Source organism: Amphiprion ocellaris, chromosome 21 (assembly GCF_022539595.1).
Source record: "Amphiprion ocellaris isolate individual 3 ecotype Okinawa chromosome 21, ASM2253959v1, whole genome shotgun sequence".
In the NCBI taxonomy this organism is placed as follows: Eukaryota; Metazoa; Chordata; class Actinopteri; family Pomacentridae; genus Amphiprion; species Amphiprion ocellaris.
Genome location: NC_072786.1, coordinates 7,160,751 through 7,187,951, shown reverse-complemented (window position 1 = coordinate 7,187,951; position 27,201 = coordinate 7,160,751). Strand labels below are relative to the sequence as shown.

The 27,201-nt window shown below is 39.2% G+C and overlaps 1 protein-coding gene across 5 annotated transcripts in view; it reads left to right on the top strand.

The window, feature by feature from the left end:
* The window catches only part of znf800b (zinc finger protein 800b), a 43,681-nt gene that overhangs the window by 9,883 nt on the left and 6,597 nt on the right, over positions 1-27,201 (top strand). For 3 of the 5 annotated variants that reach the window (XM_035948500.2, XM_035948504.2, XM_035948503.2), the window contains exons 2-9: positions 5,717-5,828; positions 10,384-10,696; positions 16,880-16,975; positions 21,126-21,269; positions 25,197-25,377; positions 25,456-25,645; positions 25,737-25,899; positions 26,744-27,117. In XM_035948500.2, the coding sequence (XP_035804393.2) occupies positions 5,717-5,828; positions 10,384-10,696; positions 16,880-16,975; positions 21,126-21,269; positions 25,197-25,377; positions 25,456-25,645; positions 25,737-25,899; positions 26,744-27,117 (1,573 nt within the window). The remainder of the gene's footprint in view (positions 1-5,716; positions 5,829-10,383; positions 10,697-16,879; positions 16,976-21,125; positions 21,270-25,196; positions 25,378-25,455; positions 25,646-25,736; positions 25,900-26,743; positions 27,118-27,201) is intronic. The other 2 variants (XM_035948501.2, XM_035948506.2) reach the window with 2 other exon arrangements.

Below are 27,201 nucleotides of genomic sequence, written 5' to 3'. Positions count from 1 at the left end.
TCACTTCTTCCATAGATTCTGATGTTTGGGTGCAACTGTGCCTTTGTAGGATATAAGAATACAACTCTAGCTAACAGCAACTGTCGCTTGCTTTGGACTGATGCTGCTTTCCAGTTGTGACAGACTGGCATTTCCTTGTCTGCTCTTCAGCTGGAGCTCCACTTCAGCTGTGCTCATCTCTTTAAGTAGCAGCTCCATCATTGCAAGTAGCCGCCACTGCCGCCTCGCTGCGTAGTGCTCAACCGATTCATAATCAGTGCTAAAAGTAGGAATTCAGAAATGTCTCCAGCCTGTACTTGAAAGAAAAAGGGGCTTTTTTCAGAGCCTCGGAAACCTAAGAAGGGTTGCATCTGGTACATTTGTAAACGTAGCATTGATTTGGTGTTTAATATCTTAATTCTGACAGAGAATGTGTCTTGTGTTCTTTGTGTAAAGTCCTTCGTGTGACTTGGCCATGAAATGCATATGTAAGAATCGTTTTTTCTTCTCAATTCGGCACTTTGTAATTACAGTTATCACACCTCTGTTATATCATAATTTACACAGCTGTTGCTAGGCAGAGTATTAAATTTAATTTCCTGTTACATGCTTGGCAAGAGCAGTCTGACCTTTGTCTCCTTTCTTTAGTTTCATGCAGATAGTTCAGTTAAGGAAGTTTTTTTGGTGGTGTATTTAACCATCACACCTGCAGGCTGGACATTGTTTTCATACATACCTGAGGGAAAGAGTAGTAACTAATCAACTTTTGCATGAAAATATATTCTTTGTTGTTGCAACCCCGCTCTGGCCTATTGTCCTTGTCCCTTTGTGGTCCATGTCTCCTCTTTTGGAGACATCACCAGACTATCAAACTTTTCAACTAGAAAAAAAAATATTTAAGTGCATGCTTTGTCTCCCTCTGCTGGAGTTTCACCAGAGCTACAAACCTTCCCAAGTCGAGATATTTTTGTGAATTTGACATGTTGCTGTATGTGGGAACTCAGTTTTTTATACTACGAGAGGATGTTTTATATTTCTGTCAGGTTTGTTGTTACACTGAATCTCCACTTCCTTCATAGTTGTACCTCACGATCTTTATTTCTTGCTTTTAATGTATTTGTTCACTATTTCATGATAATGCACCATAAAACCACAAATTACAAATGAATGGTCCTGGGCTTAGAAGAAATAATAACTGCATTCAGAGATCAGTGCTTTCTCGTTCTCACTCTGCTCAGTTGTTTCTTTTCTAGCTGTCTGCTGGTTCCAAATTTCCATAAGTTTGGGACGCCCAAATTATGTCATAGCCAAACTGCATTAAGCAACTGTCACTCTCCGCACATTTTATTAGTCCAGCATCGAGACTCGGGGCGTTTCATGCTTATGTGCTGGAGAAAATAAAGGAACAAAGAATGTCAGTTTAAGAACTGTGGTGGCAGCTCATGCTGGAGGTAGTAAATTAGGAAAGAGTGAGGCTGTTGAACATAACTTACTGCATCTAAATCACGTTACACTGAACCAGCGCAAGGAAGAATTAGCGTGGTGTCAGGTACATGTGGAGTTGGATCAAACAGGTCTAACTTAAAGAACCACTAGAGGGCAGCAGCATATACTAGTTTACATCTGATGTTGACACGCAAATTTACGGCTGACCACAGTCTTGGCACCTACTTCAGCAACACACTCAGTCAAAACAGACCATGACTGTTAAAAATCCACTTTTAAAGATGTTTAACTCCCATGTGTATTTGTATATTGTACATACAGTGTATTTGGTATAAGTTGTGACTGTGTGGCTGCATTTCTCACTAAACTTGTAAAAGATATTTTATTTGAAGTGCTTGCAAATACTCATTTAGAGACACTTATTTCCAAATTTTCTTGCAGTGAGTTTGTCCAACACACCATATTTCTACAACTTAGTGAAAACTGCTCAAAATATTATTTCTGACACCTTTTCTAGTATACTTGCCATCTGTCTCTCCTAACTCTGTTTCCAGAAAATAACTTTGTTATCCACGAGTTTTGGCCAAGCCTGGTTGAAATTTCTGTGAATTGCTAATTGAGTAAAGATGACCCGACTTCCAAAAGGCGTAAAGATAAACATGACACTTTTCTTTAATATTTCACGACAGATAAGCTTTTTATTTCCACGTTTCAGAGTTTCAAAATAACAATGAAACAAAAAAGAACCTCAAGCGAAAGTTTGGACAGGCTGTACAGTCAGTACTTAGTTACACCGCCTTTGGTAATTATCACAGCTTGCAAAGGCTTTTTCTGGCCAACTAAGAGTCTCAGTTCTTGTTTGGGGGATTTTCGTCCATTGTTCCTGCAAAATGATCCTAGTTCTGTGAGCTGTCCTCTTTTCATCTTCGGCTTCTTTTCCAGCTACTGTGATGTTTGCTTCGACAATTTGCTGTTGTTTAATTGAATCTATTCTTCCCTCTACCAGTGAAATGGAGGCTCTGCTACAGGCTGCAACACAAACCTAAAGCATGATCTCGCTCGACTTGACAGTTGGAAAACTGGTCTTTCCATGAAATTTTGCGCCATTTTCCCCCAAACATACTTTTTCTCACTGCAGCCAGAAAGTTAATATAGCTTTATGAGTTCATAGTACAGGGGGTCCTCGGTTTATGGTGTCCTTGACCTACAGCGTTTTGTTGTTACATCGGAACTGGTTATGCAAGGGGTCCTCGGTTTATGACGTACGGCGTTTCGTCGTTATGCCAGAACTGGATACGTGGAACTAGTTGCCGAGCGGAGCGGACGAATACATCATCACACGGCAATATAGGACGGATTTGTTTACATTCGCTGGTTGTACACCTCCTTGGATTGTGCTACATTCACTAACTTTTTGCCCTTCATTTTGGCTCCCAAGCATAAGTCAGACTCTTCTGATGGCAATGCTTCGAAGAAAAGGAATATCATCTCCATGGAAGTGAAACTATCATTGGTATTCATGACTTCTCTGAAGAGCTGATCGATATTGTGATGCATGTAACGGCTTTGTTTACATTTTTTCCGACTTACGGCGAAAATCGACTTCCGTCGCACCGTAGGAACGAAACGTAAGTTGAGGACCCCCTGTATTGGTTTTCAAATGCGCCAGGCTTGTTTTGATGGAGAATTTTTCATGGAAGAAGCAGGAAGGCTTTTCTTTCTGTGACAACTCTTCCATGAAGGTCATATTTGTGCAGGTGTCGCTGCTCATCATACCTTCACGGTCTCTTACATCCTCCTGAAGGTCTTCTGCAGTCAGACAGGGGATTTGCTTTGCCTTTTCCAGCAGTAGTTTTCTTAGTCTTTCAGAGCTCAACTTGACCTCCGCTGGACCTGTTAACTGCTGTTCCTTAATTACATCAGGAACCAAGAAAACTGCCACATGAAAAGAATTCACTGTCCTCTTATAGACTTCTACTTTGTCAGTGTCGGTTATTTAAGCTTTCAGAGTGCTTAGAAGAGCCTGGTTGTTGGGACAAGTTTGAGGATTCAGAGTGTTTATAAAGGTTTGGAGTTTGCATCTGTGCTGACAAGCTCATTACAGTTTTATGTTATGAGAGGTCAGATCTCTTGGGATGCAAAAAACTTTGGCATGTTGCTATTTTCCTTTCTATACCACTTAATTTCTACATAGCAAGAATAGTATTTATTTTGTTTAAAATGTGGAAAAGAATGTTTCATGTTTGCCTTTATGCCTTTTGGAGTTCAGGTTATCTTCTACTCAATTAACTATTTACTCTAAGATAGATTTTAATCCAACCTTTACTTTCCATCCCAGTTTGTACGCCCATAACTGGTGGAGGTGACCTTTTTAGATCTGTTTGCATGTTGACTGCGTCGGTACGTATTTAGATAGATGTTGCAAATTACGCAGATTGAAATGGTCTATATGCAGTTACGGTATGCCTACTTACTGCAAGGCGCTCTGGGAGAACCACATATATATCCATTAGCATGAGCCATGTTCAGGAGGCAGAGTACTCAATTTTTTGTGTGCATGGAGATGATGCGCCTCACGTATCATATTAATGCAGGTATCATGGGTTTAATTGTCCTGGCAGCAATATGCAGCTGGATAAGTATTGTAGGAAAACCACCATTACTAGGATCTCAAAGTATTTTCGTTTCTGAGTGCTCAACAGCCAGTAAAAACACAGCTCTGTAATGTTTAGTCTGCTTTCTAAGGCATGCTTTTAAAAGAATATTGTCATTGAAATATGTTGTGGATGCACATTCTGGCAGCAAGAAGATTTTTGTTGTTGATTCCATCTCTCACTCCACTAATATAGTTTGCCAATCCTTTGAACTTTAATTCATTGCATCTCTTCCAGTGAACAAGGAATCTGTAAATGTAAAATGTAAAGAAAAAAAGCAACACAGCAAGCATTACATTTTGATTGCACTGCAAAACATGCATTAGACTTTACACATACATTACTGTTTAAAAGTTTGGGGTCACCCAGACAATTTCATGTTTTCCATGAAAACTCACACTTTTATTCATGTGCTAACATAACTGCACAAGGGTTTTCTAATCATCAATGAGCCTTTCAACACCATTAGCTAACACAATGTAGCATTAGAACACAGGAGTGATGGTCGCTGGAAATGTTCCTCTGTACCCCTATGGAGATATTCCATTAAAAATCAGCTGTTTCCAGCTAGAATAGTCATTTACCACATTAACAATGTCTACACTGTATTTATAGTTCACGTAATGTTATCTTCATTGAACAAAAACATCTTTCAAAAATAAGGGCATTTCTAAGTGACCCCAAACTTTTGAACTGTAGCGTATGCTTCCTCAGCTTGTCACGAAAGGAGTGCTTACAAAATAGGAGCCTTATTTTCTTCTTGTGAAAGTTTACATTGATCTGCCAGTCTGGCAAGAATTCACACATCTGTTAGCATTGCCATTGCTTTTAAGCTCATTGCTTCACTTTCAGTATTGCATTGTTGCAGTTTTCCCACACCAACCTGTGTCTAGCACCAGAAATTTTACATGCCTCTTCACACTAGCATTGTCTTCTTTTTCTATCTCTGCTGTGATCATCTTTTATCCTAGTTTTCCCTGTTTTTTTTTTTTTCATTTGTTTCCCTTTATTATCCATGTTTGTTCGGGGTTTTCCTGCTATGATAATTTTATTGGAAGCTCCCAAAGAGGTTTTAGCTAGAATCAAAGGAAAGTTATCAATGCAGAAATTACAAGATTTGAGTGTTTTTTTCCTTAAATAAGCATTTTTTTTTTCATTGAAATTTCATTTCCTCAAGCATAACAGACATTTTTGTCATTTGCACATAGCAATGGTGCACTTCAGGCAGGAATATGAAGAGCTGGCGAATTAGCACTGTGGAAAACCAACATTATATTAGACGTTTTTGTTTATCACATGGTCAGAAGTAACTGAAAAGTGCACTTAGACTCACTGCTATCACTGTATGTGTACTAATTGCATTTACTGTCATGTATATTAATTTCCCAAAGTTTAATTTAGAGCAGGAAAAATCCTGTTTTCACCTTTTGGGAAGACAAAAACAAACAACGGAATCTGTGTGCAGCTACAGACAGAAGTCCACGGATGAGACATGACAGGCTGTTGTCAATTCTTAACTTTTTTTCTATGTCTATTTTTGAAAAACTGAGCTTAGGCGCAGACATAAACAAGCATTTAATATTTTAGAAGTACATCCAGCACAAGGTGTGTTTGGCTCATGTGGAGTGTTGTTGCAGGTCACAGGTGTATGCTGGTAGTGATCGTGTGGTGCAGCAGGCCAGTCTTGGCAGCATGGTGAAGGTCCAGAAGTCAGCTGGGAGGAAGAGCTCTGATTGTCTCCGCAGACAGGTACTGCAAAATAATAAGAAGAATAAAAAAAGACAACAATACCTGGATGTTATTGTCCAGTCTTCTTCCCTTAACGGTCAGATTGTGAAAACACACTTCCTTTGTTAGAACCCAAATCAGCTCCACCCCTGCAACCTGGCATGTACAGCACATCATGTAAATGTTTATTCCATGATCATATATCCCACTTTGAACACATCAATCCCTGTCTTGTATGTTTCTTCCGTAATGTCTTCATCCTTTTCTTATGTGCTGAGTTGTTGCAGTTTGCTCTTTTGCATGTGGATCATACAGTTTGTAAGTAATTAAGTAAAATGTATTCATATAGCACCTTTCACAGATACAAAATCACAAAGTGCTTTACAACAATAACAAAACAAGGATAAAAACAAAGACAATGATGATAAAGGTAGTGAATTGTTAAAACAGGGGAGCAACAGCTAAAATAGAGTGCATCCAAACAATAAATAAAATAAGGTTACAGGTCAACCGAAAGCCTGTTGGAATAAAAATGTTTTCATTCTGTTGTGACATGTAGGGAAGAACAGTAGAAGCTGATTTACAGTCTAAACAACAAGTCAAAATAGTAAACTAATGGATGCTGCATTAAAGTGCAGAGTCTCACCTATAATTTGAGCATAAATATAGAGAGAACTGTGTGGGAGATATAGAGCTTTAACACATACTGGAGTTTAACCCTCCTGTTGTCTTCATTTACGGACACCAAAAAATATCGTTTCCTTGCCTGAAAATAATCCCCCCAAAAAGTCCCCAAATTTCTGAAAATTTGCAAAACCTTCAAGAAGAAAATTCCAATAATTTCTTAAAAATTTCCCTTAAAATTTTTATTTTAAAAAATCGCCCAAATTTGGCAAGAAAATTCTTGCAAATATTTTCAAAAAATGAGTAAAAATCTTCCAAAAAAATCCTAAAAATGTCTAAAGTGATTACATATATAGCAGTAAAACTTATAGTATTTTCTTTAAGAACATTCACAAAAAAAATCAACTAAAATTCAGTGAAATTTGCTGGATTTTGGTTGATGTTTTTTGTGAATGTTCCTTAAGAAACATTTTTAACACTTCTTTTTTCCACCAAAAAATGTTCAAAGGTTTCGGAAAAATGTTGAAAATGTGGACATCAGACGTTTCACTGTGAAAATGTATTTTTTTTCCCCCATTTTCAAACTTTGAAACGGGTCGGTTTTGACCCGGAGGACGACACGAGGGTTAAATGTACTGTGACAGACATATATGAAGTCAAACAAGATCATTTAGTCAGTCAGATGATCTGTATCTGTGCTGGTCATGAGGTCTTCCTGCAGAAAGTCTGGCTTTTAAGTGACTGGCATGCAGCTCAGACAAACTGAGATGAGTCAGGACATTTCACTTCTTCACTCTGAGGCTGCTTTGGCCATATGTTTACAATATTTGTCATGCTGAATGCTGACATGTCATCCAGTGTATTTTAATGCATTTGTTGGAATCCGTATTTATCCTGTTGCTACTGTCAGCAGTGAAATTATCAGTAAACTACCACGTGCCGCCTCCATTGACAGCTCTAACAGAACCAGCACTGCATTTGACAAAATGAGGCGCAGCGCTTTGGGTCATAAGATGTTCCGTTTTCCTTTTTCCCACACTATAAAGGTTCATTTTTATTTCTTTAGTCTAGAGAATTTTATTCCAAAAATCTACCGGTTGCTTTTTGCATGTTTTTGTGCAGCTGCATCCCGAGATCTCCTGTTTTTGCGCCTTAAGGTGAAGCCTCATCAGTAGCTTTAATTGCATGCTCACCTCCTTAATCTTGATATCGACAAACAGCTCCACCTCAATCTCAGCTCTCAGTCATGTTTTGAGCCACGTGAGCTCTTCTGTGCATGAATTAACTTTGAAATGACACATAGTGGCTCACAAAACATTTCACCATCAAGTGCCCAGTTGCTTTTACACCCTTGCAACTAGATTATTGGTGTTTAAAGGGTTCTGTCTTGCACACAGTTCTTTGAATATTGATGCAAACTGTAGTATCCATGTAGTATGTAGTATCCATAGTTTTACTTAGTGACAGTAAAGATTCATGTTAAATAATCATTGTAATTATTCATCCGCCCTCTTAATGCTGATTTCGTCAGTCTATTTTATTTTTTTATTCCATCTAATGGTTTTGTTGAGTGGAAATTCACGGCTGGTCCACCTACTCTCATCACTCCCTTTTATTCTGTTCTGTACTCACCGCTTCCCAGTGAAAGATGACTCATAAATAGTTGACTGATTGACTGACTGATGAATTCCCACACTCCCTGATGATGTTTTTCTACTTTTTACTGCACAGTCATGATGTTTAGGTTTCTCTTTTTGCCACAGCAACACTGAACTTTAATGGGCTTCATGTTATTCAGTATACTTACATGTTTTTTAGAGGCCTGTGCTCCATGCGTGTGCTGCACATTTGGTTTCATGAAGCATGCGAAACTTACCGTTAAGCTACGTGGCGGCCTTTTGATTGTGGCGCAGCGTGTTTGTGCGAGCGTGCACGAGGTGACACGCTGTCCAAGTGGCCCATTTGTCCCGTGGTAATGTGATGTAATGTGCCTGATGTGGAGTCATTTATCCCTCTTCAAGGGCAGCGAGGACACAAGGAGTTAGGGAGACAGACACCGACATAGAGAGAAAATGAGGATAAATTGGCGGGTGGGGGTGGAGGAGACGAGATTGGGGACTTGGAGAGAGAATAAAGGTCTGGTTAAGAGACACGACGACGCACACACTCAACACACAGACAGATATATGTGTCGTGTAGAGTCACTTATCTGCTCAAGGGTGGTTGTGTGTGACAAGGTTAATGTCCACCCCACAAAATTTCTGGACGCTCAGGAGACACGGCTGCCGCACACACTTTTAAACCGTTTTCACACGTGCACCACCGCCCCGAACTTTTCTAGACTTTACCCAGAGGAGCTGCACGTGAGATGCAAATGTACAAATAAGTCGCACATTAGTGAGACTTTGTCCTGCCAGCCGCAAAGCACAAACTTAACCCTCGTGTCGTCCTGCGGGTCAAAATTGACCCGTTTTAAAGTCTGAAAGTGTGGAAAAAAATATATTTTCACAGTGAAACTTCTGATGTCCACATTTTCAACATTTTTTGGAAATTTTTGAACATTTTTTGGTGGGAAAAAAAGAAATGTTAAAAATGTTTCTTGAGAACATTCACAAAAAATCAACCAAAATCCAGCGAAATTCGCTGGATTTTGTTTGATTTTTTTTGTGAATATTCTTAAAGAAAATATTAGAAGTTTTACTAATATATATGTAATCACTTTAGATACTTTTAGAATTTTTTGGAAGATTTTTACTCATTTTTTGAAAATATTTACAAGAATTTTCTTGCCAAATTTGGGGGATTTTTTTTAAATAAAACTTTTCAGGGAAATTTTAAGGAATTATTGGAATTTTTTCCTGACACTTTTGCAAATTTTCAGAAATTCAGGGAATTTTTTGCTGAATTTTTAGGATTTTTTCGGAAGATTTTTACTCTTTTTTTTGAAAATACTTACAAGAATTTACAATAATACTTTACAATAATATTTTTTTGGTGCCTGTAAATGAAGACAACAGGAGGGTTAAAGTAATGTCTGACTGAGCCCGTATGTGAATGCAGCAGGTAATTGTCCAGAGAAACTGTGGGCGAGCTGTTGCACCTGCATGCAGCACCTGCATGCAGCACCTGATTCTGACGTTGTCCAGTGTTAATGCGTGAAAACAGCTACAGCATATATGTGGTCATTCACCCCAGCAGTAAACAGCTCTAAATTAAATCGGCAAAAGACTCTCTTCTGTTGAATTTGTACTATTATTTACATATTTATGAAACAGTTCCAGCTTTTGTGTCTTTTGTGTAGTTGGTTTTCAGTATTTTTAATAGTCTTAAGTCTCCTTTTTAAATTTGTTTCCATACCTGTCTCCTATCTACACAACCTGCAGTTCAGCCAAAATGTATGTCATGGCTGTGTTTGTTGCATCTGATCACTAGTGTGAGTTTTACTTTAATTTTTTTGGTTAGAGCAAACTTTATTTATCGCTACTTTTCAAAGAGACATGTAGACTGAATGGATTTTGATGGAATATCATTAATATAAGCATAGATCTGGTTCATTTGTAGAGACAAAACTGCACATCATACATGATTGTTGGTTCCTGGCTCAGATAAAATTGGCAAAATTTTGGCGATTTATTTATTTTAACAAAACATGGGGTTCATAGGGTTAAACTCCACAATGCAGTGTTAATGTCATTTGAACACGACTCTGTCTTTTTTTTGTTTAAAAAGATGCTAATGTTAAATATCTGATCATTTCTAGTTTTGCTGCCTTTCTGTGGCAGTACAGAAATATTACTCTGGCAGACAGCTGTTCTTCCAACTAAAGATTTGCCCAAGAGGACCTAGATTATTGCGGTCAAACATCAAATACACATAAGGACTTTAATTCTAATTTATTTTATTATATTCGTTCTATTTCTTTTGTGTCACTCATGTCGTTTTGCTCTCACAGACTGGTGGACAGACAGAGATGGAGCTCCATTCGGACACCCAGCGTCCACCACAGGTACAACCCAGAGGAGGAGACCAGTCCTCCGATCAGGCCCCTCTCCAGACCTCTGATTCCGCTGAGGTGCTGTTAGAAACCTGGGACCAGAGGGAACCTCCAGTCGACGGCCAGGACCCCGCCAACGGCCAGTCCAAGCCTCTGTGGAAGCCCATTCCTCCTCTGCTACCTGCGCCCCACAGGAACGCTAACGGTCGGACCAGGGACCAGAGCTGCCAGACCGAGGAGCTGTTCCTGCAGACCGGCGCCTGCAGCCAAGGTGCGTAAAGCTTTCTTCCCCCTGCACTCCTCTTGCTGCTTTGATCCATCCACCTACAGGCTAAAACTGTCTGTCAGCCTCCTGTGTAGCTTCGCTGACAGAGCGCTGGAGTAAGGCTGCCTGTATGCTCAAAAATAAAACTGAATGGTTTGTTCTCGCAGAGAAAACGCCGGCGGAAAATAGGAACCGCCTTTGGCTTCTTGCACTGGTTAGCCTAAGTTGTTGAACAAGTGTAAAAGCTTTGTTTGGAACTTGATTTATTTCACTGGTTTTGGCATAACTTCTGTATTGTTTGGAGAGACTGTGAAGGTGTGGAGGGTCATAAAAGTGATAGAGTGAGAAATTCAGGCACTTTGTCTTAAGAATAAAACTTCTACTGTTTCAACTTGGATAAGTGATTGTAGTTCTGCCAGGAGTTTGGATCAAGACATGAGAAATGTCCTTATCTCGGCCTGTAGAGGTTGATGGTTACTATGATACCATCTATTGTTGGATTTCTTCTTATCTGTTGTGACGTTTTGTGGCTCCAGATCATTCCATATTGCGCTGTTTCTCACAATTTGTTCTCCCTTCTAAACCACAGGTGTCCCGTACAGCCAATATAGTGTGATTACTTCTCGCTAGTGTGTTTCATGGCCCTAAAGCCAGGCTAAGTTCTTGGTGTGGGATTGTAAAATGTACCACCAGGCTATCAAAGCTGCAAAGCTGAGTTCCGACATGCTTGTTTTCTCCGTTTAGCTTAGCTCCCAAAGCCTTTCTTCCATGCTAGACATAGATGTCTCACATAGTCGGAGCTACTTTCCAACTTTGCCACTAAGTAGTAAAAGGAAGCTGTGGCTGATCTTTGGCTCTCCTGCTGAGTGGGGTGTGGAGGTCGGAGGTCAGCGGCTGTGGGGGGGGGGGTCACTGACCTGCCCTGCTGGGATTATAGTAGCTTGCGTGGGAGAGGTGTGGGGGGATGGTAACGAGGAAAGCACATTCTGTCGCACATTAATACATAATCTCCATCTCCCTTTCCGTCAAAGCCTCTCACACAGTTGTCATTCACATTCCTGTCTTGCTTTCTGTCCACGTCTCTGTGGGTGTGTCCGTCTGTCTGTCTGTCCGCCGGTCTTTTCGCCTCTTTAGAGCACTTTCAGACAGCAGACGCGCATATGAAACGAGCCTTACTCTGTGGAGGCTTTTGATTATGCTAACTTATGCTTCTTTGCATCATCTCTCCTCCTGTGACCTGGAAATCTTTCACCTCTCCGTCATCATGGAGGATTTTTTCGAATCTTTAATTGACCTCGATTAAAGATGAGGCTTCTGAAGGAGTGAGGAAACGCAAGTGTATTCTTTCTTTCCTCCTCATCTTTACTAGGAGGAGCTAAGAAGCAAGTGAGGAGAGCGTAAAGAAAACCACCCAACGTGAGTCAGGTTGAATCCAGGAATTTTTATTCTCACTGTTAAGGACATGGGTATGTATGGCATGAGGTTTGTCATCCAAAGAGGGGTCAGCACAAAATAAATAGTGCTTTAAATAAATGGTTGTTATCCACACCTTTATAAGTCATTGTTTAAAGAGTTGTAATTGAAGTAGTCACTGTCAGACTTTGGAGGTGCTTTAATTTGGACATGCAAGTTCTGGGCATGTTATTTTTTTGGTTTCAAAGCCATAAAATATCTTTAAGTTGTTGTTGCTGTTTGTAGGACTCTTCAGCCTCTGAACTCCAGGGAGTTTCTTGGCATTTTTGTTTGGTCCTGCCACAAATTTCCTCGTCGGGTCTCATTTTTCACTGCGGTAAAAAGTCCTGCACCTGTATGGAAACAGCACAAACATGGCTTGAAGTAGAGAGAACTTGAGAATGTCTTCTGTGCAGTATGACACACTTTGAATGAAAGAACTTTGAAGAAAAAAAAAACAATGTAAAGAAATCCTGTTTTCCAATCTGTAAGTGGCTGCTATATCATGTACAACGTGCAAAGTTACAGCCTGTCAGAAACCTCAACGAGAGTCTTGTAGGGCTGAAACAACTCAAGTTATTTGAGTAATTCGATTATTAAAATTTATTGAGGCAAAATTCTCTGAATCGAGGCTTCGTTTAATCCACTACATACCAAACCCCAGGTCACTAAGTGGCGAGTCCGGACCCAGACTTCATCCTATAATTGACCAATAATCAATAAATTATAAGGGGATTTTAAATTTGACGGGTTGCTTCTATTTGAAAGTGAAACTAAAGTTGCTGGTTGAATATTCTCTGTAATAAATACTAATAAACTGATCAGTTTTCTTATTTGTGTTCTATCAGCTGCAGTACCAGCAGTTTAAACGGACCAAACATAAAAACATATTTATGTGATTTCTGCATCACCAACTAAATAGATGTTGGGTTTCCATAGGTTTGAGTTTTAGTTAAATACCCCTGTACTATACTATACATGTACTATACTATATATGTACAATACACTACAGATGTCCGCCCGTGTTCCACCAGGACAGTTATTTCTGTTGCACAGTGCGCTCACTTATGCTTTTGATGCTGTAACAAGCATGCCAAGCGTTGAATCCGATTATTAATCACCAGAATAGTCGATAGAATACTCAATTACTAAAATAGTTGGTAGTAGCAGCCCTAGAGTCTTGTGTGTTTTCTGTGTTCGGGCCAAAGTGACATCTACATAGCCTTACACCTATGGTAATGTTATTAGAACCATAGGCGCTTCCACTGTTGGCTTTTAAAGTTCATATCGGTCCACATACAAGGACAAGCTTGAACTCGCTTTCAAAGAGATCCCAGTTTTCTCTTTCTTTTAGTGAACATCACTGAAGCATTTTAATTTGAATTGCACTGAATAATTAGATAAAAATTAAGTTTCACCTCTCTGTCTGCACACATGTTCTCTTTATTTTCTCAACTTTTGTCAGCCACTTTGTTAAGTGATGTTTAATCATCTGGAAATAAATCTCTGAATTTATTTACACTCCTGACGCCGCTTCACCGAAATAAAAAGCAAATGTCTCCTGCCTTGTCAAGCAACTTAAAATTGGAAATAGCAAAACTCACAATGAATCTCCACTTCTGTCTGGTTTGATTAACAAAGCGGAATAATAACGCTGTGCAGAATTATCAAACTTCAGCATTATTCTCTTATTAACAGTCTTTACAAAACCTAAATTGTAGTTTGTGTGCTGTCATTTACATTCATGCATCAAAACCAAACAAACATTTGACATTTTACGGCTGGAATCATTGACAATGTGTGATTTAGAGCTTTGTCCCAGTCGTCACAAAATTCTCTTTTTGTTGCAGCGGAAATGACGCTCTCAGAGTCACCTTTTTTTGCATCAAAACAATGAGAGAAGCGTTTGGGGTGATTGCAGGGTCCGTGGTGGTGTTCCAGAGTGTAATTGTTCTGCCCCCGCTCTGCTTTTATGCCCGTCTCCATGAAAAGTCAAGATTGTATTGATGTGAAAGGAAGTTTGCAGACTCAAAAAAAGGATGAAAATATTCTCGTTCTACCTGTTTTCGTAAAACAGGTAAAATGAGAGCACTTTAGCTTCCCACAATCCATCTCAGTAGCCCATTGTGGGTCTGCTTGTATCAATAATGCAGGAAGCAAACTCCTGCTGTTTTATATTTAATGTTTTGTACAAAGGAAAAAAAAAACTTGTTTGGCACAAAGACCAGAAAGTAAAATTTACACCAAGAAGCTGTGTTTGTTAGCTGTTTTCCATTTTCTTGTTTTCTGAGCAGAAACACAATGATATTTATGTTTTAGGAAAGAAGAACAAATCTGTTGTCTGTAGTATTTCAGCCTGGATTGTTCAATATTTGACAGAGGACCAAGACCAAATCACACAGGGCCGTGAAGTCATAATAAATCTCTCTCACATATTGCTATGCACATACATTTACCTGATGGTGTCACCGACTTGTTCTGGTTACAGTGAGGCCATCAACATCACCAGACAAGTATCTAGAAACAAGAAAGGATGTGAAGTGACTGCCTTAAAGTATCACTGTGACAATCTAATGATTAAAAGCAATAAAAATGAAGCTAGTGCAAAAGCAGGTGTAAATCAGACAAAGCACTGAATCTCTACCATCGTCAGGTTTGCTGTTTTCCAGCCGACCTTCTGGTGATTGAGGTCGAGCAAAGGCGAAAACATTTTCCAGTCTGCCCATTAAATCTGACATCACATGTGACATAATAGCCGTTTCCAGGTCCACGTGTTCCTTTAGAGTTAGGGGTCAAAGTTAGCAGTACGCTAGCAGCAAGGGTGACAAATTAATTGAAAAATCAACATAAAGTGTCTAAGCAAGGTGTTGGGCCTCCATGTGCTGCCAGAACAGCTTCTTTGCACCTTGGTATTGATTCTTCAAGTTTGTAGGACTTGAGGAACATCATTTTTCTAAACATATCCCTTCATTTGGTGCTTTGATGATGGTGGTAGGGAGCTCATCATCAGACACATTGGTCCATAATCTCCCATAGCTGTTCAATTTGGTTAAGATCCATTCAGCGACCCCTCCTGCCCTATGGATGGGGGTGTTATCATTCTAAAGAGGCCGTCAGAATAGAGACGTTCCATCACAGGATGAAGATGATTACTCAGAACAACTCTGCGTTCATTTCTTCTCTCTATGTGGACCCAAGGCCTGTCACTAAAATGCCTCCTAGAGCCACCAGATCTCCTCACTGTAAGGTGTCAGGCATTTCTATAGCTCGTTGACATGTAAAGATCCATGGTCTGGTTGAGGTATTTCTACAAAAACATACACGACGGCTTTAATGGTGGGAGCAAATAAAGATATTAAACCAATGCACCAGCCAGATATTTGTAGAAAAGAAGAAAAGACACTAGTTGACATACAGTGATTTGCCAAACCCTGGCAGGCTACAGAGATATTGTTAGCACCTGTGATGTCTTTTAGAAGTGTTAAGGTGAAAGTGATTTCAGGTAGTTGGCTGTGCTGAAGTGGAATGTGTGCATTATCAGGAAAACAGAATGTCAACAGAAATGTTTTTCAAGGATTACAGCACTGCAGTGAAGTTAAAATAGCTTCAGTCACTGCAGTAAAGGCTTGGACCTGGAACTAATATTATTGTAAGGTTAATATCGTGTCTTAACAATCAGATGCACATGAATAATCTCTGACCATGTTTCTGTTTTGACAGATAAAGCACCACTATATGTGGACTAGGGGTGGGAATCTTTGGTGACCTCACCATTCAATAACAATTCAGGGGCTATGATTCGATTATAAAATGATTTTTGATGCATCTTTAATTTATGTATATTGATGTACTTTTTCACAACACACATATCTTTTTGTCTCGCTGAATGAGCATTCATATTTTGTTTTAGCGTAACACAGCTTACATATAACGTGGCTCTTGTCCAGTTCACTTCTGCCGTCGACGTTGTAGAACCCGAAGTGTTTCCACACGTCTGCTTCTAAATTAGAAGGAGCTGTTTGGATCTCACGGCGAGGTGGGTCACGGTCACCCATGTTTGTTTTCCTCTGTGCATGTGTTGATGTGTCCGCTCCAGGTGCGCATCCTAAACTGTCCCGGAGATGACGTGTACCATGCTTCTTAGTTCCGCATCATCAAAATTTGGACGTTTGTTAATCGATTCAGACTCGTCCACGTCCGAATCGCGATGCATCTAAGAATCAGAAGTTTCCCCCACCCGTAATGTGGACTATCAAGACCTGTGCTGGCTCTGACCAGTGTTGGATGCAAAATCATTTTATCAGCATACATTTGTCCCTTAATGCGTCTTTTCCATCCGTCTCTCTGGAGTCCTCTGAACAAACACCACAGAGAGATTTAATTTGTAAAGATTTTTAATGTCTGCATCCTGTATTTCCTGATCTTAGAAGGAGAAGATAGATGATATGTTTTCTCATAGTCATTGTGTGTCAGTGTGAAAGAGAAAGAGCATGCGTTGTGTTGCGTTGTGATATGATAGAAGGTAACGAGGTCAGACTGAATCACCCTCCTGTGCAGACCTCATGTCTGCCTCTGATTGTTTGCTCCCTTTAAACACACTGCAGCGTGCTTTGTTTCTTAGCTGCTCCCCAGAATCTGCAGGTGATGCTGTATTTCTCAAAGCCTGTCATACTCTGATGTAATTATATGCTCGCTCTGATAAATGCATCTCTGTCTCCTGGTTTTCTGTCTGTGCAGGCCTCTGCGTGGAGCCCGGTGATCCTCCTCTGCTCCAGCAGCCTCTGCAGACCTCCAAGTCTGGGATTCAGCAGATAATTGAATGCTTCCGATCCGGTTTGTGTCTGTGTGTTTTCCTATTGTCCTTCGTTCCTTTCTTATTCACTGTCTCCTGTCATAGCTTTATTCCTTTCTTTTGTGCCTGTGTCAACTGTTCTCATTGTGCTGTGCCACAAGAAATTGTGATCAAATCCCTGCGATGCAGCAGCATTTCTTTCCTATATGCAGAGAATCACACAGTAGCTCAGCTGTTGTTAGTGTTTGTAGTTTGTGATGACATTTTTAGAATCTAACGTTGCAATTAATTATTTAAATTTTTCATGTATTAGCTCTCTGAACCTCAAAACCCCCTTGAAAGACGTGTTATCTTTTAAAACAGTCGCTGAAATTACATCATTTATCAGAATCCCAAACTGTAAAAACAGGAGGAGTCTTCAGATTTCCAAACAGGTGCTTTAAGTATTCATCTGACATGCTGTTCTGTCAGAATGCTTAATCAAACGTCACCAAATCAAAGCTTAAGATTGTGATATTTTGTCAAAAATCATTTTAATCAACTTGTTTCGTTTCAAAAGTTGCCAAAAATAAACTGTTTGCACCAAATTTAGATTTTAAAAGAACAAAAAAAATAAAACTCTGCGCTTCTTGACACAATGGAGAAGTCATGATTCATTTAGCTTTCACTAACAGTCACATGACAAAAATCCTGCGACTTTTCCACAGAAGAAAAAAAATATCGAAAGTATGTTTAGTCATTTATTTTTCTTGGATTGGTAATATCAGTTTGGACTTGTTAATTTCCGGTTTATTGGTAAATAATGAATGATTTATGATTCATGACATTCAATTCTCTCTGTTTCTACTCATAGTTGTGCTGTTTCTAGAGAGGTGCAGGGAAAAACAGCCCACCACAAGCAACAAACAACCTACTTGGGGTTCAGAGGGTTCACTGATAATCTTCTCCATTAATCAGTAAATTATTTGGTCTATAATGTTTCAGAAAACAGTGAAAATGCTCATCATTGTTTCTGATAATCAACATTTGCTGTCAGTTAAATTAAGGCCAAAAACAGCAAATCACTTACAACGAGAAGCTGAAATAGCGGATATTTGCTTTAAAAAGTCATTTCTGTTAATTATCAGGAATCAAAATAGGTACTGATTACTGTTCTGTCGACGGACAAACAATACTGTATTCATTGGCTAATCGTTGTAGCGTCATATCACCCAGCCATGTTAAGTTTAGCCTGAATTCTAAAAACTCTCACTGACTCAACTAAAGTCACAGCTGTAGTTGTGGTTGAGTGTGGGAGTTCATGATGACTTGAAATGACAGAATGAGGAATCCCAGGACACAGTATGGTGACGGCACCAATTAAACAGGGACAATCTGGACCCGTGTTTCATTTGCAGTTTAATCAGCTGCTCAGTTTATCACTCTGTGTGTATACATTTTAACAAACTACCAAGAGTCAGGAAAGCCACAAACATCAGTAAATCCAGTGCAGATGTTTGACTGAAAATACAAACAACTCCACAAACATGCGATAATTAACCAAAATAGCAATCTGTCTCTCACAGATAAACTTCCTGGCAGACTTCTTTCCAGCACCATAAATTCTTGGTTTATGTACATTTTGTAGAGTCCAGGACAAATACGTTTATATATAATCGAGGTGCTGCAACCCAGTAATCTCTGTTTGGTCTGAATTCAACTGAAGGAAGCTGTTGGACGTTCAATTTATGACACCAGAAATACAGTCATTTAAATAACTCCACATAGCTCCACATGATGCCATTTCCAAGTCATCTGTCGATTTATTGCATGTTTACTAAAATATCTTTATAAATAACTTTCAAATTCAATTTTACTCAATTGTATATATAATATTTAGAAGAATCTTTCAGTAAAAATGTCATGTGGTGTTTGGTTATAGGCAGCCAGGTTGATTTTAGGCCTGAAAACAGCAAAAATGTCAACTATGATACAAAAAGTCCTGCAATTATATATTGACCCATATGTCGCCAATTTCCCTTAAATTTTGGCCAATTCTGTGGATGTGCAGATTCACAGAAAGGGTTTTGTTTTCTGGGAACAAAGTGTATGAGTCCGTGAGTGTGGACATGTGATGTGATGGCTTCCAGACAGCACCGTAATATTTTGGGGTCAGAGTGATTATCCCCCTGCTGTTGTAGTCTACAATCATGCCACAACACAGCACAGTTGCATCCTAACTGGGCCGGTGGCAAAGCAGCATCAGATAAAATAAAGTGACAGGTGAGAGTGTGTTTGTTTGAGTGTGCAGGTATGTCTGTGTGAGTCACCGAGAGTGATTTTTGCACATGTACATGCACAAAACGGAGTAAAGTGTCCACCAGAGCATACAATACATGCCGCTACACGCTGCGAGGGGATATGAGTCACATATCTAACAGTGCACTGAGCGCTTCCATACGGACAAATTGAAGTGAAACAGAACACTTGAGTCATCGGGCTGATGACAGTGATGGAAAAAGATGACAAAGATGATGACAGCGGCGATGCAAATGCAGCACTTTACACAAAGACTGTCATCATTTGAAATCCCGTACAAGGCCGGAGAGATTATTCTTGGATTCGACAAATCTACTATCAAATTTACCAGCAGGCATTTCACACTGACTGAAAGTTCTCAGCTCTTCCTCAGTTTAACTTCTCTTTTTTTTTTTTAGCCAATATCGACGATATAAGACAGGGTTTCTGCAGGGCATTAAAAAGCATTAATAGTAATTAAGTTGATTTTACAAAAATTAAAGCCTTAAATGGCATTAAAAATCATTAAATTTGATTCTCAGTGGCGTTAAAAATTCTTTCTGCAGTTTTCAAGAAAATATTTGACAATAATAATATAATAGTATATAATTATAGACTGTGATTCGTCAGATACGTGCATCTGCGTAAACATGCCGAACCATTGCGATAATTGTTCCAGCCGGTTGGGTACATTTACCAAAACCTGCATGTTTTTAACCCTCATGTTGTCCTGCGGGTCAAATTGACCCATTTTAAAGTTTGAAAATGTGGGAAAAAAATATTTTTGTCACAGTGCATGTTCTGATATCCACATTTTCAACATTTTTGGGAAATTTTTGAATATTTTTTGGTGGAAAAAAAGAAATGCTAAAAAAAAAATGTTTCTTCAGAACATTCACAAAAAAATCAACTTTTGTTGTGAATGTTCTTAAAGAAAATATTAGAAATTTTACTGATATATATGTAATCACTTTAGATGTTTTTAGGATTTTTTTTGGAAGATTTTTACTCATTTTTTGAAAACATTTACAAGAATTTTCTTGCCAAATTTGGGAGATTATTTTTTTTAAATAACACCTTTAAGGGAAACTTTTAAGGAATTATTGCTAAATTTTTGGATTTTTTAAAGACAAGAAAACAGTATTTTTTGGTGCCCGTAAATGAAGACAAGAGGAGGATTAAAGTGGCTGGCAGGCTGGACCAGGTGGAGGAGAGCTGGGAAATGGGGAAACACAAATTCCAGCAAAAATGGCTGAAAACGTGGATTTCAGAGAATGACTGCAGCCTGTTGGTGGTCATGGGTGGTTTCCAGATTCAGAAATAGTGAAATGTAGGGACAGTTTTCATGTAAAAATCATCTCTTACAAAAAAAAAAAACCAAAAAAACCCACGCCCGTGTTATTTGTTGAGTTCATGGTCGTGGCCTTAAAATTTTTTACAGTATAGCATTAAAATGCCATTAAAAAGCATTAAATTTGACTGGTTGATATCTGTAGAAACCCTGTAAGATCGTATAAATGCATAGAATTTGTAGGTTTTAGCTATTTTGGCTTTCTTCATAAAGATTTAGGAACAAATCTTGTTTTTTTACGATCTACTATGTACTTTTTCTACATGTAACCGAGTTTACCAAAAGAATACAGTTTTGCAGACTCCTTTTTAACAATTGTAAGACTTCAAATTGCATGAATAAGCTTTTGTGGAGCAAATTGCACCACAGCCATCATGTCTCAGTGATTGCTAGCTGGAGCATAACAGTAATGTAACGCTGATTGCAGTCAAAAAAAGGCCACAGAGAGGTTTCTTTGTAACACTCCCCCCTTTACTAGGAGTGTGATGACTTTTTACAATGTACTGTATGTGTCCATTACATTATCTCTGAGCGCAATTAAGTTATTCAACGCTGTCTTGCAGGCACCAGCCAACTCAAACACATGCTCCTGAGGGAGGTGGACACCATCTTCGAGTGTAAACTGTGCCGCAGTCTGTTCAGAGGCCTGCCCAACCTCATCACACATAAGGAGTACTACTGCCTGTCGCGGCTGCCCGAACCCGACGGTTAGTGGCCCAACATTTACGTCTGTAATCCCAGCTTTTATTATTTATATATATTTTAATGCTTTATGAAATAAACGTGAGTAAAAACAGTATAAGGATAAATGTGAAATGTGCATTTTCAAAAAAAAAAAAAGGACGATTTTATTGAAAATAACTTACTTACTATAAGGGTAAGTTTTGGCCAAATTACAGGAAAATTAACATTCTTGATTGAATATTTCCTTTAATTAAATACCAGCAAATGTATTTTTAATCCATTTTGCAATTTTGGTCTTTAAACTTTAGCTTAAAACAGCAAACCAGAGCCCAGCATGAGAACATGTTTATTTATTTTCTGAGAAAGAAATGGTGAAATTTCAATCCCAAACTCTGAACATAACTCTGACTTGAGGCTCAAGATGTCTTGCTAACCCATTAACCCATGTCGTTATGCACCCTTCTAAAATCAAAGCACAATAAACATGAATAATCCAAAACACAACAACCATAAACGCAACACTTACATCAACAAGTAGAACAGTTCAAGCTGGGACCTGAACTTTTGTAAATGCTGAGTGACTCCCTGAAGAAGGTGGGATCAAGCTTAACTTCAGCTTAAGTTCTGTTTACTCACAAACTCGTCCGCACAGAATCGTTGATTTCTCCACCGTGTCCTCGGATGTCTTCACATTTTACTTTCACTCCAAGGCTCCTTCACTCTCTTTAACGCCATCTGTCTCCTCCTCATTATTCTCCTATTATCTCCTCTGTCTGTGAACACCGTCACACGTTCCACCCATCAATCATCTCCCTTCCTCAAAGTGTAAGCTTCTCCCCTGCTCTCCTCTCATATCACTAAGAAAAGAGACTTTGATCTCGCAGTGTTTGTGTTTTATCTAGCTCTCATTAGCCGCAGTATGTGTCCATGTCTCTCCTCTTTGCTGCTTAGAATTGCAAGGAGACTTCAGGAAGAGGAGGAAGCCTCAGAGACCCTTCAAGTAATTTCTCTGCTCCCCAGCTCTCCTCTTCTGCTTTAAAGGAAATCAATCTCAACACAGTCAATTATATTTTGCTCCGTTTTCTCCGCTGTAATGATTGCTGTTGTAAGAAAGAGTAGTTTCATCTTCATCTGCATGTGGTCTCAATTAAGTTTATTTTTTTCATGAGTCCAACAGTTATTATTTTGATAAATTACATAATCGGTGCCTTTTTTCACCACTGAGACTCCGCATTAATTGTGGTTAGTGGATAAACACAATGGTTTTTCCTTGAAATGCTCCATCTTTCACCATCCACACATGCCCCAACAGCCTCCACTGATGTTTGTGAGCCATTTAAGAGACTGAAATTCACTGCCTCTTTTTCTCTCATCTCTTTGTTTTAAATAAACTTTCACATTTGCTAAAAGAGGAGTATCCACATTGATGATCCACAGTGGCAAAATTACTTTAACCCTCCTGTTGTCCTCATTTACAGGCACCAAAACCCCCCCAAAAATTCAGCAAAAAATTCCCCAAATTTCTGAAAATTTGCAAAACCATCAGGAAGAAAATTCAAATAATTCCTTAGAAGTTTCCCTTAAAAGTTTTATTTTTAAAAAAATCCTCCAAATTTGGCAAGAAAAGTCTTGTAAATGTTTTCAAAAAATGAGTAAAAATCTTCCAAAAAAATCCTAAAAATATCTAAAGTGATTCCATATGTATCAGTAAAACTTCTAATATTTTCTTGAAGAACATTCACAAAAAATCAACCAAAATCCAGCGAAATTTGCTGGATTTTGGTTGATTTTTTTTGTGAATGTTCTTAAGAAACATTTTTAACATTTCTTTTTTCCACCAAAAAATGTTCAAAGATTTCCCAAAAATGTTGAAAATGTGGACATCAGAAGTTTCACTGTGAAAATATATTTTTCTCCACATTTTCAAACTTTAAAATGGGTCAGTTTTGACCCGCAGAACAACAGGAGGGTTAATCACTATAAAAGGAAGCTCAGAACAGAAAATGTTTTATTCCCTCATCTATTCAGCACATAATCAGTCACCAAAATCTATCTAAATTCGAACCACATTGGTCGTTTTTCCATTTTACCTTCCTGTTCAGTAACAGAAAAATAAACTGAAGAGAAGGAGAGCCGACGCCAGTGAGATGATCTTGTCCGTTTAGATTTTGACACCTTTATCTGATGCCGGGGCGCAATTGGCAACAACAGGAGAGCAGGTTGGGGGTTCAGTGTTTTGGACAAAGATATTTTAACAGGACTAATTTGTTGTTGATGCAGAAGCTTTACTTGTTAAGGTCCTAGTTTCTCTTTTTAATTGGATGATCTCACCACCCATTAGGCCAAACTGCAATATGTCAGATGAAGATGTCACAGCTAAATGAATGTTTGTGTTTATACTATAGTGTATTGAGACCATTTTTCCACCAATTAAAATCATAAAATATGGGGTAGAGCTGCACGATATGTCATTTCAGCATCAAGATAACAGTTAAGCTGCATAAGATGCAACACAAAGGAAGACTAATGATTTAAACACATCATGCTACAGCTTTTTTTGAAAAGAAAGCTTGCACAGCTCGTGTTTTTCAGGACCGATCTATAAGAGAAATTTGGAATTTGTTGACAAGGAACAGTCAAGGAACACTGAAAAGAAAGATTTGTTTGCGAAACGACATGCAGCACCAGTTTTATGGAAATATTTCCACTATAGAAAGCATGATGCTGACCAAAACAGTCTTGCAATTGTTGTCGCCACACAAGGCAACACAATTCATTTGTTTTACTATTTAAATGAGCACCACTAAACCCTGTATGAGGAGTACGACACCAGATCTGAATGCAGTTCAGAGAAAAAAATGGTTTTCTTTGCTTTTGACCGTATTGCACCTTATGAGAAATGTCCCAAACTACTATAGTGTCCTTTTTTCAGTATTAAGCGGCACTGATTTTGAGTCACCATCTATTATCCAATTTCAGTTCTAGTGTCTTTTCTAGTGTTATTATCAGTGAAATATGGCTCTGTTGTGGAAGCTGTGGAAGCCGTAAATGCAAACTTGGGTGTTTTTCCACAATCTTAAGGCAAATGCCATTATTACAAGTGTTCTGTATTAGGTAGCTGATACACTTCACTGAAATCTTTCCTCAAGTTTCTCTAGATTCCATCCCAGAACGGTTTAGGCCCAGAATGCATCTGTGATGTGTTCAGAGAATGCAAACATAGCAGGGCTCTTAGATCCAAGGACTCAGGTCTGCTAGTCCAGGCCAGAATCCAGACTAAACATGGAGAAGCAGCATTTAGCTGTTATGCTGCAAATAAGTGGAACAAACTACCAGTGGAGATTAAACTTTCACCAAATGTAGACACTTTTAAATCCAGGTGAAAAACATTTCTTTTCTCATGCGCCTGTGCATGAAATCTGCATGATATCTTTTAACTACTGCACCTCACTGTAATGCTCTTAATGTTTCATGCAAAGCACTTTGAATTGTCTTGGACATGAAGGGTGCTAAAGAAATAAACTTGCTTTGCCTTCGCTGAATACTGACCGACTGCATGTGTTCATCTGGGTTTTTTATTTGTGTTTTAACAGCTTGTAAGATAAAGCACAAATCATTGGACATAGGTAAAATAGCAATGAAGCGTTGGTTATTTTGCTGACATAAGCTCCTACATAGGTTGCTTGATAAGTTGCTTGTTCAGGGTCTCTGGGGCTTTAAAGCATTTCCAAGAAAAGTGAACTGATCTGCCTTTTTAAACAGACTGAAATCTGAGTAGCCACTAACATGAATCAATAGCATTGATCAGAATCTCTTACAGTCATTTTGTGAGTACAATAATACACATAACAAGGGATACACACTTACTTTTTTAATGACTTTCTTCACTAATATCTGTGTTACTTTGAGTTTTTTAAAATCTTTCTGTGGTGGAAATTGTTCTTTTTCAGGTTCATCGGGTGACGACAGACAGAGTGTAGCCATGAAGGATTTATTAGACGCCATTTATCCCAGAAACGAGCGGCCAGACTACGTGGTGCGACTGGAGCCCATTCAAACCACCACCAAGGCTGTGTTCCAGTACATCACCACAGAGGAGGAGCTGGCCAGATACCCTTCACACACACCCAGGTGGGTCCTATCCTGATGGACTGAGAGCTTCTACTTCATCTTTAGTGCGCTTTATTTATTCATTGTCGTTCCTCGCAGTGCCAGAGAGAGTCCAGTCGCTTGGGAAGGAGAACCAGTGGAGGGTGTGGACAACAACCAGGCCAACCAGCCAGGTGGAGCAGAAAACCAGAGCAGCCCTGGACCCAACCAGGGACAGAGGAGATGGGAGCCCGAGGAGGAGGCTAAAGAGGAGCCGTCAAAGCCTGAAGACGAGGGCTCCAACAGCGGGGTATGATGATAATGATTCAGTATGGAGTGATCTAGTTTCCAGCTTTTGTGATGGTGAGTAAATCTATCTTCCTCCTCTTGTTGCCATCCAGGTTGAGGATGTGACAATCTCCTGTTGTCTGTGCGGCCAAGACTTCAACTCACGTCGCAGCATCAGACGTCACTGCCGCAAAATGCACCAGACAAAACTGGAGGAGCTCAGAAAATTTACGGAGACGCGCACAGTTCCTACAAGCCTGCTCTCCATGGTGAAAGGTAAGAGTTCATACAAATAACATGAAGGAAAAATATTGAAAATGGTATTTGTAAAGGGTTCAGAATTGTAAAATATTTCTCACAGTCGTTACATTAAAAGCACCTTTTCAAGCACTTTTATTAACCTCCATATGGCCAAAACCATATTTCTGAATGTCAAAAACTGACCTGTCCTCACTAGATGACTACATTCTGTTCAAGTTTTCAAGTAGCTGAAAGGAATCCAGCTGTCATTAATCTTAGTAATTTATACCTGTGCTTTTAATACTGTGATGAGTTAAAATGTCGGGCTTTAAAAGGCCAGTAAAAACTCATTAAAACTTGTGTCCTTTTCCACAACCTTCAATGTTTTTAGAGCAAAATCCATATTTTATTTACAGCTTCCTGACTTACCCTCTATTAGGTAAATGATATGTTGCTGCAGAGATAAAACATGAGGGTGAATGACATTGTTTAGCAGCACTTTATTAACTTGTTTATCACAGAACTGAATCATTTTGATGAGTTTGCTGGTTTAGAGTTGTTCTATTGTCGGCTTTCTAAGAAACAGAGCCTCAAATCATCGTAAACAAAAACAAACATAGTTATCAGTGTCACAGTTCTCAGTTCTGTGCAAGCAAGATATAAACAAATAAAAACAATTAATCTTTACGTATCTAGCTGAGATTATTTAGTACTTTCCCTATATAGTCTGTGAGGTCAACTCTACACAATTCTTTGTCAGTCAGCCTGTTTTCACCTTAAAAGTATCATCATTTTTGCCCTTTTTTTGTTAATGTCAACTTAAATGTCATTTTTGCTTTTCAAATTGAACTATCATTTGAAATAATAATTATTCTTTTTGATGGTGGAGGTCGCCCGAGGACTCTGAGCACACCCACCGGGAAATCCTGCCCGGTGTGCCTCAAAACCTTCGCCACCAAAGCCAACGTACGCCGGCACTTCGACGAGGTGCATCGCGGTCTGCGGAGGGACGCCATCACGCCCAGCATCGCCTCGCGGCCCGGCCAGCCCTTCACGCTGGAAGTCACGCCTCCCAGGAAGACCAGCAACGCATCTCCGACACGAGCCCCCAGCTCCAAGACCACCCCTGTGAACTCTAAAGCAACCCCTTCGAACCAAAACCAAGCCAAACCTCAGACTCAACCCCCAGCCGCTCCACAGGCCAACTCCACCTCATGTCGCTGCACGCTCTGCAAAAGGAACTACAGCTCTCAGGTTGGTGTGTGGACCTACTGGCAGCTTTTGGTGTTTTAAAGCTGTGAAAACCCAGCAGGTTTTGGTGAATGTTTGGTTATTTTT